General features: G+C 46.3%; 1 protein-coding gene across 3 annotated transcripts; it reads right to left on the bottom strand.

Annotated features, from left to right (window-relative positions):
• Positions 1 to 2,258: 2,258 nt before the first annotated feature.
• NR4A2 (nuclear receptor subfamily 4 group A member 2) lies at positions 2,259 to 12,061 on the bottom strand. Of its 3 annotated transcripts, none has more exons than XR_003001962.1 (8): positions 10,281 to 10,513; positions 8,477 to 8,600; positions 7,126 to 7,991; positions 6,201 to 6,330; positions 5,640 to 5,803; positions 4,495 to 4,697; positions 3,917 to 3,974; positions 2,259 to 3,766 (listed from the first exon to the last, which is right to left on the bottom strand). XR_003001962.1 is itself a non-coding variant. In XM_024736006.1 (8 exons), the coding sequence occupies exons 3-8, from the start codon at positions 7,987 to 7,989 to the stop codon at positions 3,510 to 3,512; spliced, it is 1,797 nt and encodes a 598-aa protein (XP_024591774.1). In that variant the 5' UTR covers positions 7,990 to 7,991; positions 8,477 to 8,600; positions 11,987 to 12,061; the 3' UTR covers positions 2,259 to 3,509. The 3 variants fall into 3 exon arrangements, 2 of the variants coding, with proteins under 2 accessions (XP_024591774.1, XP_024591773.1); XM_024736006.1 differs by lacking the exon at positions 10,281 to 10,513 and adding an exon at positions 11,987 to 12,061 and having other exon boundaries at positions 3,917 to 4,095; XM_024736005.1 differs by having other exon boundaries at positions 3,917 to 4,095; positions 10,281 to 10,400.
• Between the last annotated feature and the right edge of the window lie 5,012 nt (positions 12,062 to 17,073).

Genomic DNA, 17,073 nt, shown 5'->3' with positions numbered 1-17,073 from the left:
CTCTCTCTCTCTCTCTCCCCAAAAGCGGAAGGTCAGAGCGAGGGCCGCCTGGGTTCTTGGAGACACTGTGGCAGTCGCCTGGACGGTAAAGAAGCGGAGCCCACCAAGTAACAGGCGGGAGAGCTGCTCACCCGTGCTTTGTATTAAAGGGTAACTCTCCATAAATTCAGGGCGTTCTAAGTAACCACTCGACGTGGGTCTAGACACCGTGAAGACTTAAAATTAGGCCCTCTTTCAGAGCTGAGAAGTATATGGTCATGTCTTCTGAACAATGATAAAATATTTCCATTGCTGAAACAACACACAATAACTGAAATTCTTAAGAGGACTTGGGGAGAGGAGGGCTATATGAAGTCCCCATTATAAAGTTTTAATCTATTTCTATAGGAGTTCCATGAAACTTCTGTCTTTTGCAACGCATCGTGTCTCTTGCTTTTCTTGGGCTTTACTCCTAGAAAGACCGGGACCGGCAAAGTCCTCAGCCTTACGGATACCGGAAGCTGCAGGATAGATGCGTGCGAGGCTCTTTCCCCGCGCAACCCGGTGCGCAGCCGGGAGTTGGAAATTGACTCGGCAACTGTGAAGCAGAAAAAGGACTAGCCAGTTTTCAATTTAGGAATTACAACTAAATATACGCGGAGCCGGTGCAGTCTGCATGCGGGCATGGGAGAGAGTCATCCCTTCCTCCTTTCACCCCAAATTCTCGGGAGGCGTACTACCTGACGCCCCATTGGCCTCGGGTGATGCACAGCGGCTTCCTTAAGGGAGAACCTGCAACAGAGTTCGTTTCTGGGTTCAACTCTCGAGGATTCTGAGTCGGAATGTAATTGTCTCGGGGCTGCAGACACCTGGGAGACGACTGCTGACGGCTCTGCAGACTCCCAGCATTTCTAAAGAGCTTTCTCTTTCTCTCTGCTTATTAGTGTTCGGCTTTAGTTGAGCAGAAGTTGTGAAAATAAAAGGAAATGGCAGGCCCCATCTTTTCAAGGAAGCTAGGACATCGGACATTTTGCTTATTATTTAATCTCTTATGTGGCCACACACTTTTGCCCCTGAGTTACCTGTAGAGAAACGCATCTCTTGAAAATAACCTTAAATTACCACGGAGACCTGCCTTATCTCTATTGCCCGACCCGCAAAACACGTCCTTTTTTTTTTTTTTTTTTTTAAGGAAGAAAAGGCAAAGTAAAAATAACCTGAGAACTCTCCTGGAAATTTCCTGTTCTAACTCTGCATTTTAAAAATAATAACACGCTCTGTAAATTTCAATGACCCGGAGGCCAGTTGAAATCCACCAGGGCCAACGAAGAAAACCACCTCCATCCTGCACTTTCTGTGAATTCACAGCTGTCCAGAGGCGAAACTGGCTGGACCTCCACCCGCCAAGGACCAGGTCGCTGAGAGGAAGCTGGTACCAGAAGTGGCTTCTACAGTGTTAGTTACTTTCTTTGCTAAAAGTTGGTGCTGGGTGGAACCCTAGAGACCTTGGTATAACTTGTTTGTATCTGACAAGACCCAGGACCTGACAAATGGATATTTTGTTCTTTACCTGAGAAACTTTTAAGACGGAAATATTATTCTAAAACTGCAAATTGAACCTCATCACTATTCACTGAAGGAGGAAAACAAAAAGTTGTAAGAAATGCCTCTACTGTTCTGCTCTATGCCAAAGACCACTGACCCCAAGGCCCAAAGGGACCAAAATGCTTGGCTCTTCCTCCAAGATCATTTACAAGGAGTGGGAGAAATCAGAGATTATATTTAATACACTTCAAATCCACGTTGACTTTCTGAGTCTTAAAAAGATACTTTCTAAACATTGTGCAAGACAAAAGCTTGATAGGACTTCGAACCTTGCAAAATTTCAAAAGCTGTTAGGTCTCCTGAACTTCTCTTCTGAAAGCTGCACTTACTGGCAAAGTTATCAGAAGAGTTGAGATATTCTCACCTGATTCTGATAAATGTAGGTTGCCACACTGGAAAATTCCGGTTAAGGAAAAATACTGTACAGAATTCTCTGGATAATTACTTCAGTTTCCCAGTTCCTTTTGCCAGAATAGGTCTAAACTGTCAGAAATTCAGATTCTGAATAAGTGACCTATCCCAGATCAATCGCCAACTCTGTCTATTGTATATTGCTCTTTAGTCATCGTTTTTCCTAACCCAGAAAGAAGACAAAATTCTGTTCATTTACATAGTTTATTGTTGTAAACATTAAAATTGTCTTTCTCAAAGAAAGAATTTATCAGGAAAAAAAAAATCAGCGTCTCTAACTGTCATACACCATAGAAAAAAAGGCAGTGACTCATATCGTGTGCCATACTGGAAATATACAAAGAAAAATACTACAGAATATGGCAATATTAAAATTCTTACTCAAACATAAAATAATATATTAACTGACAATCTTAGACATTAAAACAAAAAACAAAAAAATTCAAAGTGCTCAGTAATTTCCAGGGAGTTATGTATATTATAAGCACTCTGGAAACGGTCAAAAGCTGCTGCATGCAAGTTCTGTTTAGCTTTAGACAACAAAATAATCAAGATATAAACTTTCTTTTATCAACATCAACGGTACATACAACACTTACAAACAAGGAATGTTGGACGGTGTTACAAACACTATGTGTCCCTTTTGTCAGGATTTTCTGATGTGTAATACTTGTGCCCACCTATTTTACAATTGAGAAAATGTTTAAGCTCAGGTAACTACCAATCTTTATAAAATCTAACAGACTACATAGTGTCTGAAATACTATTTATATAATATAGACATTACTGAAGTAGCAAGTGCCTATAACATTTTCAACCTAGAATCAACATGCTTGTCCCTTTTTTGTGGTTATTTCTTTTTTCTTTTTTTTTTTTTGCAAACACACTTATCTTTTAGAATTTGTAATATTTATTCATAAATAGGCACAAAATAATTTAAAAAGCCAAACTGCATTGGGTAAATTTACAAGCCTTTGCCTTCTTCAACTCATGCCACCCACGCAACATTTAGTTTTACTATATATTACAGCTTTCTTTACAGCAGAAAACTTTGAAGTCTTTTAAAGGGCAATACTTGTGGGTCCCCTTACAATGTGGGTGTGTGTGTATGTGTCTATGTGTATTACATTTGTCTTAACTGCAACAACCAAACATGGCCAAATGTTTTCCGTCATACATTAAGAAGCTTCCTTCTGAACAATAAAATGATTTTTAGACTGATAATAAAAAGTTTATACCACTGTATTGTGTGTAGTCCGTGTTCTAAATCCAGGATGCCCCGGAGCCAAAATGCCCTTTCAGGTTCTGCCTGCAGGTTAGGAAATAGTAACAGTTTTTGCTTTTGTTGTTGTTTGTTTGTTTGTTTTCTTTAGAGATGGGCCAAGGTGTATGGAAGGGGTGGGGGCCGGCTAGAGCTGAGGCAGCTCAGGGGTATCTCTCTGCCCTTGTGACTTGCCCCCTCTGGACAGTTTTAGGTTTCTTTCCAGTTTCTTTGAAGTGCATGGAAGGAGGTCTTAGAAAGGTAAAGTGTCCAGGAAAAGTTTGTCAATTATTGCTGGTGGTGGTACCAAATCTTCCAGTTTCAGGTAGAAAATGCGCTGTAGCCCCTGCGTGCAAAGCGTACGGAGTTCTGGAAGCTTCCCCAACAGTTTGGACAAATAGTTGGGGCGGTTCAAGCCCCCATTATTGAAAGTCACATGGTCTTTGAGACAATTTACAATCTTGTTTTGCAGCTCCTCCACTCTCTTGGGTTCCTTGAGACCGTGTCTCTCTGCAGAAAACACAACCAGAAACAAAAGAGGAATGCACCGAGCAGTTAGCTAGCTGACAGGACCAGGGAGGGTCGGCAGGCAGCAAGGGAAAACCGGGACGAATCCCACTGGGCAGTTCTGGAGAAGTGCCCTGTGCCTGTGGTACTGACCTGTGACCATAGCCAGGGCAGCAATGCAGGAGAAGGCAGAAATGTCGATGTTCATATTCTGCAAGTTGGAGGAGAATTCAACAATGGAATCAATCCATTCCCCAAAGCCACGAACGCATTGCAACCTGTGCAAGACCACCCCATTGCAAAAGATGAGTTTACCCTCCACTGGGTTGGACCTGCAATTAATACCAAAGAGAGGGGGAGGGGGAGAAAAAGAGAGAGAGAGAAAAGCTAAACAACTAATTACTTGAAGAGCAATAAATGAGGGATTTAAGAGGCACCTAATTACCAAAGAGTTAATAAAACGTAGGCCAGTGGACCTTGAAAGGGTTTAATTTCATAACAATCAAGAATGCCCCCTATCCCACCTCCATTCCATTCATCTAAGGCTTCTGCCCTCACTCCTTCCCTTCTCTTCCTTTTATCTACTCTCCTTTCCTTCCTTTACCCCTCATTTATTTCCCATTTTGTTCTCCTCTCTTTCCCCCTTTTCTTTCCCTTTTCCTCTTTCTTTTCCTTTCTTGATTCCTCTCTTCCTCCATTCCCAGCCTTCCTGGATCGCCCTCTCCATTTACCTGTATGCTAATCTCAGCACAAATAGTTCTAGGAAAGCCGACTCGAAAAGCAGGTCCTGGTCGGCTTTGGGCAGGTCAGCGAAGCCCGGGATCTTCTCCGCCCAGCCCCTGATGATCTCCATGGAGCCAGTCAGGAGATCATAGAATTGCTGGATATGCTGGGTGTCATCTCCACTCATCTGATAGTCAGGGTTCGCCTGGAACTGGAATTTCATTTTAAAAAGCACTTAATGAGGTTCTCTAAAATATATAACCCGTGAAATTGCTAACCTCGTTTCTAGTAGGGGAGCCAGGTTTTTATAACAATTAAACCTCTCTCTGACCAGTAAGGAAATTAGATGTTCCGGGGCAATTAATTCAATTAGGGATGGTGCTATGAGGTCGCTGCTTTAAATATGTAAATTACCATTTCCATACAGACTAAATACGGTGCCAACCAGCCCTGGGAAACGTTCACTCTTATCTCCACAAAACAATTGACACGTTAGTATTCATGCCAGTCCCAGAGTGGGTCTCGAGCAGAGACGCCCTTTGCAAATCTCAATAAAATTGCAGTGGCTTCTAGGTTTGCTTCTAGGTTTGCCCGGCACACTTCCTCCATTTAAAGCGCACACATTTCTCATGGCTGGGGTAAAAGAGGAATCTGACCACTTGATTTCCCCGCCCACTGCCATTCCTTATACCCCCTTCTCTTCCCCTTCCCTGACCGGGGAGGAGGCATCCCTCACTCTGACGGCACCAGAGAGAATGAGGATTAAATCATCTCCGTGGAGGACTGGTGATAGAACCCAAGCGGGGGCTTTTCCACTGCCTCTGGTTTAGGCATCAGAGGCACTGGTGTGTGTGTGTGTGTGTGTGTGTGTGTGTGTGTGTGTGTGTGTGTGTGTGCACCGTGGTGCTGGGAAGGGGCCTCACAGAGGTTTGACCACTGTGGCCTACCCTCTCTTCCTTCCTCTGCCCTGTCCTCACTTCTGCAGCCCTAGCAACGCCATCTGTCTTCTGTGGCCCTGCCCAGAGCTGTGAAGCCACAGCCTCGCATGCTTCCTTTATCCCTTGGGCCTGGGGGTTAGTGATGGGTGTGGGGAAGGGGTCCTGCCCATCTGTCAGTTGTCCGAAGGATTCCCCCCCCCGCGCCAGCTTCTTACCCTGGAATAGTCCAGGCTGGTCATAGCCGGGTTGGAGTCGACATGGGCCCTGACGAGGGCACTGATCAGACTCACCGGGGGCGAGGGGGGAGAGGGCTCCTGTGGGCTCTTCGGTTTCGAAGGTAAACGACCTCTCCGGCCTTTTAAACTGTCTGTGCGAACCACTGCAAAGGAATCGCCGGGTGAGGGCAAGCAAGATCCAGCTGCTGCCTGGGCCCCTCCCCGGGGGAAGGCCGCAGCCGCGGGGCGCCCGGCGGGGCGGGGCAGCGCCCCACCGCTTGTAAAGCCTTATACTGACAAGAAGCGTAAAAAAGGGGGGGGGGTTGTTTCATGTCCTCTTCCCAATGGGTCGTATAGTTAAAGGCGGGAAGGGCCTGGCGGCTTTCTCTAGGGCAGGATGGGCTAGCAGGCAGCTGCCGAGTCGTAGAGGCCAGAGGCCGGTGCGAGGGAAGCAGGAGACCTCCCCCAGCCCCCGCTCCGGCTCTGGGAAGTGGGTTGGGGGCAGGAGCAGAAGCTTCCCAAAGGCGCAGACTGGGGAGTGGGCTGCTGGCCCCAACCTACCTTCTTTCACCATCCCAACAGCCAGGCACTTCTGAAATCTGCAGTACTGACAGCGATTCCGGCGCCGCTTGTCCACCGGGCAGTTTTTATTTGCTAAACACACGTATTTCGCGTTTTTTTGCACCGTGCGCTGCAAAAGGAGACAATACAGGCCGGGAAAAAAAATTCTTTTTTCTCTTGAAAATCCAACACAATTCAGGGAATGCAGACACAATTTCTGAACGGCCGGGATCCACACACCCTCCCCAGAAACAAACACATACACAACTCCTTTTTATTTTTTTCTTTTTCCTTTTCTTTCTCTCTCTTCTCTTTTTCCTCCCCCAGGGCATTTAACAGAAGAAAATTGATAGCGTTAGCATTTGAGCTAACCTTGCCGCTCCTTGCTGTGTTTTATATGCCAAGAGAAGAAGGAGACGCTCAGTAAATACAAATCCGTGGGCATTCATATTATTTACATTCCTTAGAGACCTTCTCTATTTAAAATGATAAGATTATTCAATCAGGATGGCGAAATAAAGAGATCACTTAATTTGACCATAGGGAATTCTGTTCCACTTGGTTAGCTCAGACACGGTTCTCTGTCCTAACCAATTTCAATCTGAACAGAGAAGACAGCTCCTAGCACATGCAAATGACCCTCTTCCAACTCAGCCCCGGCAACTTCGGGCGGGGGCTCGCCGGGTCGGCTGCGTGCGGGGGATGCGACCCCGGGTCTCCCGATCTTCCTACTTCCCTTTCCAAGGCACCCAGAAGCCTCCGCCGCAGCCCAGGGGCGGCTGCAGGGCAGCCCCCGTGGACCCCGGGAGTCGGACGGGCAGGGGCCAGTTGGCGCCGGGCGCCTGCACCCCGGTGGAACCAGCACTCTGAGGCTCCGGGCACTAGGGGGCCCCTACCTGCCTCCTCCGCCCCCGTCCTGGCTCACCTTAAAGAACCCTTTGCAGCCCTCACAGGTGCGCACGCCATAGTGCTGGCAGGCCGCGTTGTCGCCGCACACGGCGCACAGCCCCTCGTTGGAAGGGGAGCCCCGCGACGGCGGCGAGGGCACCTGCGTGTCGAGCAGCTGCGACGCGTGACCGATCTGCAGGCCGGGGAAACCCATGGACGCGGGCTTTCGGATGGGGTTGGGCACAGCGAAGGTCTGCCCGTCCACCACGTGGTGGCTGCTCGCCGGCTCCGGGTTCATGGGGACGTGCAGGGGCCCGTCGAAGCGCATCTGGCAGCTAGACACGGGGGTGCCGGGGGGCGACTGCTTAAAGGAGAAGAGGGAGAGGCGGGAGACCGGCGTTTTCCTCTGCTCAATCATGTGCGTGGTGGCCACGTAGTTCTGGTGGAAGTTGTGGAGGGAGCCTGGGTCGTCCCACATGGGGCTGTGCTGCACCTGGAAGCCCGGGGTGGTGGGCGTCGGGGGAGAGGAGGGCTTGTAGTAAACCGACCCGGAGTGCGGCATCATCTCCTCGGACTGGGGGGGCAGGTGGCTGTGTTGCTGGTAGCTGTGCATCTGAATGTCTTCTACCTTAATGGAGGACTGCTGTCCGGACAGGGGCATTTGGTACAAGCAAGGTGGCTTGACGTCGTAGCCTGTGCTGTAGTTGTCCATAAAGGTACTGAAGCTGGGGAGAGAAGTGGTGGCAGTGATTTCAGTGTTGGTGAGGTCCATGCTAAACTTGACAAACTCTGGAGTTAAGAAATCGGAGCTGTATTCTCCCGAAGAGTGGTAACTGTAGCTCTGAGAAGCGGGGCTGGCTCCTTGAGGCGAGGACCCATACTGCGCCTGAACACAAGGCATGGCTGGAAATGAAACAGGGTAATATACACTCAGCCTGGTCAACTGAACACTTTCTCCCGGGCTCGGGTACACCTGGAGCTACACCGGCAGCCCGCGGCAGTCAGAGAGCACGTAGGGGCGCGAGAGGAAGGGCGGAGAGTGCGAATACTGAGGAGCAAAACAGTGCAGGACAAGGAAAGACTGATCCAATAAAGACCCAGAACTAGAAAGCTATTACAGTCTCCATTCCCGGATATTTCCAGCGCCTCCCCCTCCGCCCCCTTTCATGGGTAATCCCTCTTCAATGAGCCTTTCCTCTGAAGCTCGGGTTCAGCAAGCTCAATCCAGAAATCAAGTTGAATTGCACAATGAGAAACTTGTTCCCGAAGGCGATGGGTCGGGGGAAAAACTTAAGTTACAGGGTTTGCTGGGAAAGATCGCATTGCCCTGTTTCTTGACGTTTACGGAACTCGGGGGAGGGAAAGAAAAAAAATGAAGTTGCACTAACCTTCAGCTGAGTTACAGGCGTTTTCGAGAAAATTAAAGGTGGACAGTGTCGTAATTCAATGAAGGACAACGTTTCCAAGATTTTTAGAAAAGCAGTGGAGAGCCCAGCCTGGCAGTTCTCCTCCCTGAAATAAAGACACAGGAAGCCTTAGGGTGACTTTCCGGACAGATTTGGCTGGGCATCTGTATCACCAGGCAGGCCCTTCTTGATTGTTTAATTGGAAATTAGTGTGTAGCCTTTATCAAACACCATTTAAAATGAATGTCTAAAAGAGATGGCTGGAAACAACAGAAAATTTCACCCATTGACTGTGTTGATCCTTGCAGAGAATACCTCTGAAGAAGGAAAGGTATTCCATGTACTTATTTATGATGAAATAAATTGGCCCCTTTACTAGGTGTTTAGGGGCAGTGCAAGGGGAGTGTCATTTCCATTTTAGTTTAATTCAAAACTAAATAAGAAGAAACTGGGGTTTAATAAAATACAGCATTGGAACCTTCTCTTGAATTTTTTTTTTCCTGTGGTGAAACTGGCTTTTCATCTAGGAAGCAGGGAAGGAAGTATAAGTCAAGAATATAAAATGTGAAAACAATCTCTTCCTTCACCCCCTAGGAGTTACAAAATGTTAGCAAGGCCCAGGTAGCCCTGAAGGCAATCTTAATGGAAGCATCTGGATTTCCTAAGAGCTTTTGACGGAGCACTGGGTTTGGAGGTCCAGGTGAATGGGCATTCACTTCTCCAAGAAATTTGTCTTTCATCTTTAATGGCCAAGAGGTGGAAACAGGGGACCCTATTTTTTCAGAAGCATCTTAGTCAGTTGCAGGGAGAGGGAAATGCTGCATATCCAATAGTGGCACCGGTGTTAGAAGCACCTCTCAACATAGCAAGCTGAGCACCTTTCCTATCCAGCCTTCCACAATCTGCCCTCTTGCTGGAACAAGGCATTCTTGTGTCCTAGTACTTTTCAGATGTTCCCACTTGGAAGGCATTCTAGAGCATAGACGACTTTATTACTAATGAAAAAGAAAGCCAAACATCCAATTCTGTTCTCCTCCCCCACCCCCCTTCATAATCTTGCTTCATGGAGGAGGGAGGGTAACCAGAAAAAGTAGAAAGAAAGGAGACTCTTGACCCTCACAGCCCTTGACAGATATGCCTGTGCTGGATATTAACCCTCTGGTAACTTCGCAGCTTCATAACTACTCTAAATAGTCTGCCCCTCTGTCTCTGCCTCTCTGACAAACTCACTAACACAAGCGCGGCACATGTCAAAACCAGAAATTTCAAGCAACTTAGTAACAGGTCACTCTACCAACCGCCCCTCCTCACTCAACAATACCCAAGAGACACGGGCACGCTGGCCAGCCGCGGTGATACAGTTCCCAAGCAACACATAAACTGAAGAACTTTCACTCTCCCTGTCACTTTGTGGGCAGCGTCCAGGTCCCTCGTATACACAGGACTTGGAGTCTACGTGTCCAAAGACCACAATCAATTCCGCACCAAGAGCAAACTTTGCGCACATTTCCGCGTGTTAAGTCCACAGCTCCCGAAACTGTGCAAGCCTCCCTTTCACGTCCACCAATGAGGAGCCTGGAAGCCTCTGTTGGGTGGCAAAGCAGGAGTTCCGACAAATGCCCTCTGTAGCTGCGCACACCTACTCCCCATCCTCCGGCCCCACTCGCGCTCCGCGCCTTCGGCGCCCACTTCCAGAGAACCTGCACCACACAAGCGGGAAGAAGAGACGTGCAAAAACAGAAAGAAGGATAAAAGAACGCGAGCTGTACGGGCTGCACCTACTCACTTAGGAGTTCTCCGTGCCTCTCTTCATTCATTCAACTCGGCCAAAGTGTAGTTCCCTCCGGGAGTCGGGGTGGCAGGGTCGGGGAGGGGTGGGCGAGAGGGGCGAAGGGAACGGAGGCGCCGAGAGCGGGGAGGGAGCAGGGGAAGGCGGCGGCTGGGCAGGCGAGCGGGACCGCGGAGCCTAGCGCGAGCCACCGGGCGGACTGGCCCTGGCCGCCAATGTGCCTTTGTTTATGTGGCTCGCGCTGCCGCTGCCAACATTCACCTAAAGTCTCCGCGCGTCAGCGCGCGTCAGCGGCCTGCCGCCCAATCGCCGAGCCGCCGCGCTCCCCAGACTCCTGGCCGGCGCTCGCTTTGGTATATTTCCGACCTGACGTCACGAGCAGGGCCGATTTTAAGGTGGGAACCGTTCAGGGTTCACCTTGGTAGCCAGCTAGGTTTTTTTTTTTTTCCCTTTTCCGAAAGAGGTGTGACCTCTCCACTCAGGTCTGCGCAGCCCACAGAGCCTCGACATCTCACCTCACCTCCCCCCCACCCCCCTCACCCCCGGCCAATCCCCGCGCCGCCGCGGCGGTCCTGCAGCTCACAGGTGGGGGAGGGTGCAACAAAAGCCCGAGCGGAAGGGGACCCAGACGTGGGCCAGGTAGCCAGCACCTGGAATCGCACAAGACGGGGCGTGCCTGGCAGCACGCTAACCTCGCCCACCCACAATTGCTACCCCCGTTAGCGGAAGCGAGTACAGATGTCCCATGACACGAGACGCTCGGAGGACTCAGGCAATTGGGGTGGGATTTCCCTTGTCCAGTGCACCCCTCTTTTCTCTTTTTTCCTGTCCCCGGCCTTCTCTTCTAGCATATTCTCCCTCTCTCTCTCATACACACACACACACACACACACACACACACACACACACTCCAAGGTGGAAGTGAGTAGGTATGGCCTATTTTCTATGTTCCCTTCTTTCCTTGCAGTGCTCACGTGCGAGGGAAGACGTGGTGCGTGGGGAGGGAAGTGGAAAGGAGAGGGTAGCCAGTGACCCAGCCCTTCAGGGACCCCAAAAGTCAAAGTGAGGCGTCACCCACTTTCCTTTCTCAGACAATGCAGCCGAGCTCCGGGCAACAGGTGTGTTCTGCAGAAAGGTGCCCCAGCCTCACCTTTTACCAACTCTCATACTTTGACACTCCTGGGTGCCCATCAACTCGTGTCTTTCCACAAGTTTTAGGGAAATAAATCTACCCTCCTCTGAAGCACAAGGGCTCTCGAATCTTCAATCTGAGAGCCAAGAGGGAAAGACTAAGCATGGGGGAAGCGGCGGGGAGAGGGGGGCGTCTAGATCTCTGCGAGGCGTACGGTATGTGCGTTCAGCGTTCCCAGGAGTGGGGCCCGGCGGGCGACCGGAGCTCGCCGCACCCCTGCAGCCGCCCCAGCCGCCCCAGCCGCCGCAGACTCCGCTTCGCAAGTCAATCCACCTCCAAGCTGAGGGCGCAAGGCGCTTTCTAGCAAAGAAACGCCGCTTCTCCCGGGAGCAAGCCCCCTTCCGGGTTCCTGGGCTAGAGCTGGACGGGCCTCGGGGCTTCTCCCATGGGGCTGGGTAGTTAACGGGGGAGGGAGGGTTCGGAGGTGTCCCCCTCCTCCGCCCAAGAAGACTTCCAGCCGCCCCTCCCTCTCGGCGTAGCTCGCTTCCAGGCTCGGGGCCCCTTTGCACACCCCCATCCTGGTGTTCCCAGTACAGGCGGGCCGAAATCGCCGTGGAGCTCTCCGCCTTACGGTGCCACTCAGCTCTAATCTGCACCCCAGCCTTTGCCCTCTCCCGCCGCCTCCTGCTCCCCGGCGGCTGGAGAGGCGTTGCCATCAGGTGCCCCGAGGCTGCGCCGAGAAGCTGCAGGCTCTTCTGCACCGCATCCTCGGGAAAACCTACGTGACCACCTTAAGTTTCCCCCAGATGTTGCGACTGCCGCTGCTGCTGCTGCAGCCACCGCGGCGGCTCAGCGGTGCCCTAGCGGGCGCGAGAAAAAACAAAACCAGGAAGTGTGTGTGAGAGCGCGCGCGCGTGTGCGTGCGTGTGTGTGTGTGTGTGTGTGGTGGGTGGGGGTGGGGAATGTTGCGGTGGCGGGTGAAGGTGTGTAAGTAGGGGGATGAGAGGAGGAGGGCGAAGAATAGCTTATTAGCATGAGCTGGGTAGCGTCAGCGCCCTGTGGGCAGAAACGATTCCACGCGAACGAAAGGGAAAAAGTGAGAGTTTGGAGAGCAGGGGAGAAGGAAAGCGGTGGGGGTGGCGGTGACGCAGGGGCTCAGGCATTGACGCACCCGCCGGGCTGGGCCCAAAATAGCAGCAGCTCTAGCTCGGTGGCGCCCTCCCGGGTTCCTTTCCCCTTCCACAAGGGAGCAGGACGCGCGGCCTCGGGGAGCTTTCCTTGATCCCAGAGGTGGGCCAGGCTCCCAGCAGCTATTTTCAGGCCGTCGGAAATTCAAGCGCAGCCATGCCGGGGTGGCAGTTATTGTTTTTTAATATATTCCTCGGAAGGCGGGGGCCAGGAGAACTTTAAGGTTGTAACCATCCTTCTCCAAACACCAATACTCAGATCTAAGTAGGTACATTCCCTCCACACGCTCCTCCTCCCTTAAACCATTTAAAAAAACACTTGGCTTTAGCCTGGGTTGAGTCTGCGGGCAATTTGAAAATTCTCTCCCAGTAAGTGGGAAAATGTGCTGGAGTCCTTAAAGTGAGCTCCAAGGAAGACAAACATTGTAATGTGATGGGTTATTCTATAACAGCAACCTGTCGAGTCTGGCTTCTTGATAACAGAGCCTTTGCTCAAGTCTTAAAGCACCCAAGATCGAGACGCAGTTTTCACAGCAGCTTATTATAACAATTATTAGTAACCGGAAATGGATTGAATAAATACAACATCAAAATGAGAAAAAAAAGGTGACTTTTTTTGCCTTCTATTCTACAATCCGTATGAATTTTCTCTTTCCTTAAATTCCTATTCTAGCTCCTAGGAAGTGTGTCTTCTTAGGAAGACACACCGGATGCAAGGCGGATAAACTCACTTAAAGACATTATTGGGTAAGCTATTTCTTGGGTTGGTATTTTTGGTAGGGCTCAGATGTGCTCGGGGTGGAAAGGATCCAGCAGACATTAGAAAGTGTAAAGAATGACCTCGCTCAAAGCTCCAGACTCCTGTGTCCCCACCAGATTCTGATGGAACAGTCTCAGTAGAAGGGCCAATGTCTGTAATTGACTGATCCTGTCAGTAGGGGGCCTGACTCCACAACGTTCAGGAAGATACATCACACACACACACACACACACACACACACACACACACACACACACACAGGCACATATACACACACAACTAGCTATTTACTACTTAGGCCAAGCCCCAGGAGAGCTTGCTGCAGGCCAAAATATTCATATTCTGCTGGAATTCATAAATAACTACAAATCTTTGATTCTCTTCTGTATTTCTCAAAAAGGGAAACAGTTTAACACTGGAATTAGGTTCACAACAGATTTTCTTTATTTCCTCCTGTCCATGTTTAACTCACTGTTAGCTCACAGGGAGAAAAAAAAGTCAAAATGGTAATAAAATCTTTCATTTTATCACCAAGCAGTTCAAATTTGGCATTTAGTTTGGAAAAATGAAAACATGTTTTAAAATCCTATGATTACATGTTTAAATAAATTATAGTCTAGAAGAGGATTCCTGTGGGTGTATTTGCTAGTACATAAGAGAATGCTTTTGTGAATAGAGGTTTAATTACACATATAATGGAATCAAAATGTAGAATTGAACAACCTTTTAGAAAATGTTCAAATGATGCTCTAGGCTAAAAGAAACTGAAATTCTGCATTTATATGACTGCAATTCTGCAAGATTCTTGAACATAAATAGATTCTTGAATATAAACTATTTTATAACTCGATTAAAATGACAATAATGTTTCTTTCAGGGCTCAGAATCTGATATAACTTTAAATTATTGCCATGTATAAATACATAAAGTTACCCCAAATGAAGGTCGGTGTTCTTAACAATTTATAATAAATGGGAATAAAATTGATCCTATCCATAAGTAGGTCCTTCTTTTGAAACCAACTAAAACAAATTACAAAATTATTATTTCTATCAATATACAGTATTAGATGACCTCAGAAAAAGCATATAGGAAAATAATGTAACTATGTTATCTTTTATGATATTAGCCAATATTAAGCAGAACATATTTGTACATATATGGAAAAAATATTTTCATAAAAAAACAGTGTAAATAATGCATACTCACATCTAAACCAAAGTATTTTATGCAAGGCTAGGCTGATTATACTTAATAAAATTGAGATTTTGGTATAATTTAGAAAGCAAACATGGATTTAATTCCATAGGATTTTGTATCTTAATGCATGGGAAAGGGGTCTTTAGGGATTTATTTTACTATTCTCCCAAAATGTACTCAGAGCAGCTCTTAGCTCTTACAATTCAAATACAGTAAACAGATATACCTGTTATGCTATAAGAATCAAGGTAACTTGAAGACATTTCACAATAATATTAATTAATGGAACCTATGTTAAGCATAAAATGAGACATATTTTAAGTTATATTTGGACAATTTTCATGGCATTTGTTGCCATTCAGCAGGAAGTTTTACATTAGTGATAGAAGAAAGAAATTTCCACTTTGAAAAAAACTCAGTTTCTGAAAATACAAAATCATTTTTTAATATGGACGGTTTTTGGTTATTTGCTTTGCCATTTCACTTGCATTAATAAGATATTAAATCAACCAATCATTTGCTCCTCTTTTATGAGATGCCTAGAGAATAAGTCAAATACTCAGCTGGTAATTCACATTTTGGGTAGTTGTGGCCTTTGCTCAGTTTTACCCAGCCCATTTTTCACTCCAAACTACTTAATGCAAAGACTTTAAAAATTATTTCTTGCTTTGATACAGTACTCAGTTCTAGAAATGTGGAAAGATGTGCAGAAGAAAACAGCACTGTTTTTTTCTAGAAGCATCTACTTATAAATTAAAATTCTAAAACTGAACATATGGTAAAACCTCATGCCACTCAAAAAGTATTTTGCATAATAAAAATCCTTCATCTTTTCTCTAACTCTTGACTCTCAGTAACTATCTCCTAAATATTTACTTTAAATTAACCACTTAAAATTTTCTTTTTGTTGTCGTGGTAAAAGACACATAACATAAAATTTACCATCTTACATTTGTAAGTGTACAGTTCAGTGATGTTATATACAGTCATGCTGTTGTGCACCAATCATCACCATCCACCCCCATAACTCTTCATCTTATAAAACTCTAACTCTATAACCATTAAACAATAACTCTCCATTCTCCCCTCCTCCCAGCCCCTGGCAATCACCAATATTTTCTTATGTAAAAATTCTTCTTGATTAAGCAAGGAAGGGTTACTTTGGTTTTAGATTTCCTTGCTGATTTCACTAAACATGGAAGTCATTAAAATGTACAGAGTCCTGAAAGACACTTTAAAGATTCTGAAAATAAGTTGCTATATGCTAAGAATATATCGCGGACACTTGGAATTCTAGAAGTAGCTGATAACATTAGTAACCACCACAGTATTACATAGGATTTTCTTTCAGTAGATAAAATACATACACTTTGCAACAGTTTTCATATGTATATCATAGCTGGTTAGTTTTTGTTTTACCTTTAATTATAAAATAACCATTTTTGATTTTTTTCCTTCAGACTAACTGGCGTATAGGAACTTCTCAATTTAATAAAAAATGAAGACATGTTATTGATATATTATGACAGACATATATGCCCTTTTTTATCATAATTCTGCAATTATCAAGCCTACAATTTTAACACTACAAAAGTAACTTATAGCAAGGACCCTTATAGTGATAAGTAATAAATCTAATTACCATATCCTTTGAATAGATGTAATATAAATTTCATCGCTCACTTAAGTTCTAAAGTTAACAGCATAAACTTGAAGTTGAGTAATTAAGTAATCCTTATATAGACACTTATTAAAGTATTTATACATATTATCTTAAATCTACATCTATCATTTTGCCAATTAAAATTAGGACTTTAATTGCAATTAAGTAATTTAATTGCCAATTGAACAGCAAAATTGCTAAGTGACTAATTTTAATGCCTATTTTAATTACCAATCATGACTGGGGAGGGAGCTAATCAAGTTACATCAAGCAGTACCAGAGTAATGATGTGAAGAAAAAAAAAAGCAGAACAAACATTCAAGGCTACACGCTTTAAAAAAAGAAACATAAATTAAATAAATGCAAACACAATCTTATAAATGTATAAAAATACTGTATTTCAATATCTGAATACAGAACATGAAATAGAGCAAGATTAATTAAAGAAGCCTCTGTCCATCTTCAAAGTAAGGAACACCAAATCAAAATTTTATGTGTTATTTACGTGGCCACCACACTAACCCAGGTGAAAACAAAGCTGCATATAGTCGAGAATAAAAGATTGTTTCCTGCTTGGCTGGTTAAATATTTACAGATTGACAGGTTTTTTTTAAAACATGTTTAAATGAAAGGCTACACAAGAGAGAAACAAGTTTCCAGTGCAGCAATGTGGTTTTAAGTTTGAAAAGCAAACAGGGCCAGTGCAGTGGGACTATATACTCTTTCCTGATGGCTCTCCTCCCCACCCACACTCACTCACTCAAATGAAGTGTACCATTAGAGGTCTCATGCCTACCCATAACTTGTCCTATATTGCCTTGAGAAAGGCATAAATCTGTCCTATCTTA

This window comes from Neophocaena asiaeorientalis, unplaced genomic scaffold, assembly GCF_003031525.2.
Source record: "Neophocaena asiaeorientalis asiaeorientalis breed wild unplaced genomic scaffold, Neophocaena_asiaeorientalis_V1.1 scaffold72, whole genome shotgun sequence".
Classification (NCBI taxonomy): domain Eukaryota; kingdom Metazoa; phylum Chordata; class Mammalia; order Artiodactyla; family Phocoenidae; genus Neophocaena; species Neophocaena asiaeorientalis.
This window is presented reverse-complemented; position numbering and strand designations above follow the sequence as displayed.

Coding starts and splice junctions, on each gene's coding strand:
- NR4A2 (XM_024736006.1), bottom strand. CDS start 7,989: ATGCCTTGTGTTCAGGCGCAGTATGGGTCCTCGCCTCAAGGAGCCAGC. Junction 4,698..5,639: donor CCAGCCTGGACTATTCCAGG/GTAAGAAGCTGG, acceptor ATGAAATTCCAG/TTCCAGGCGAACCCTGACTA. Junction 4,096..4,494: donor GTGCTGAGATTAGCATACAG/GTAAATGGAGAG, acceptor TATTAATTGCAG/GTCCAACCCAGTGGAGGGTA.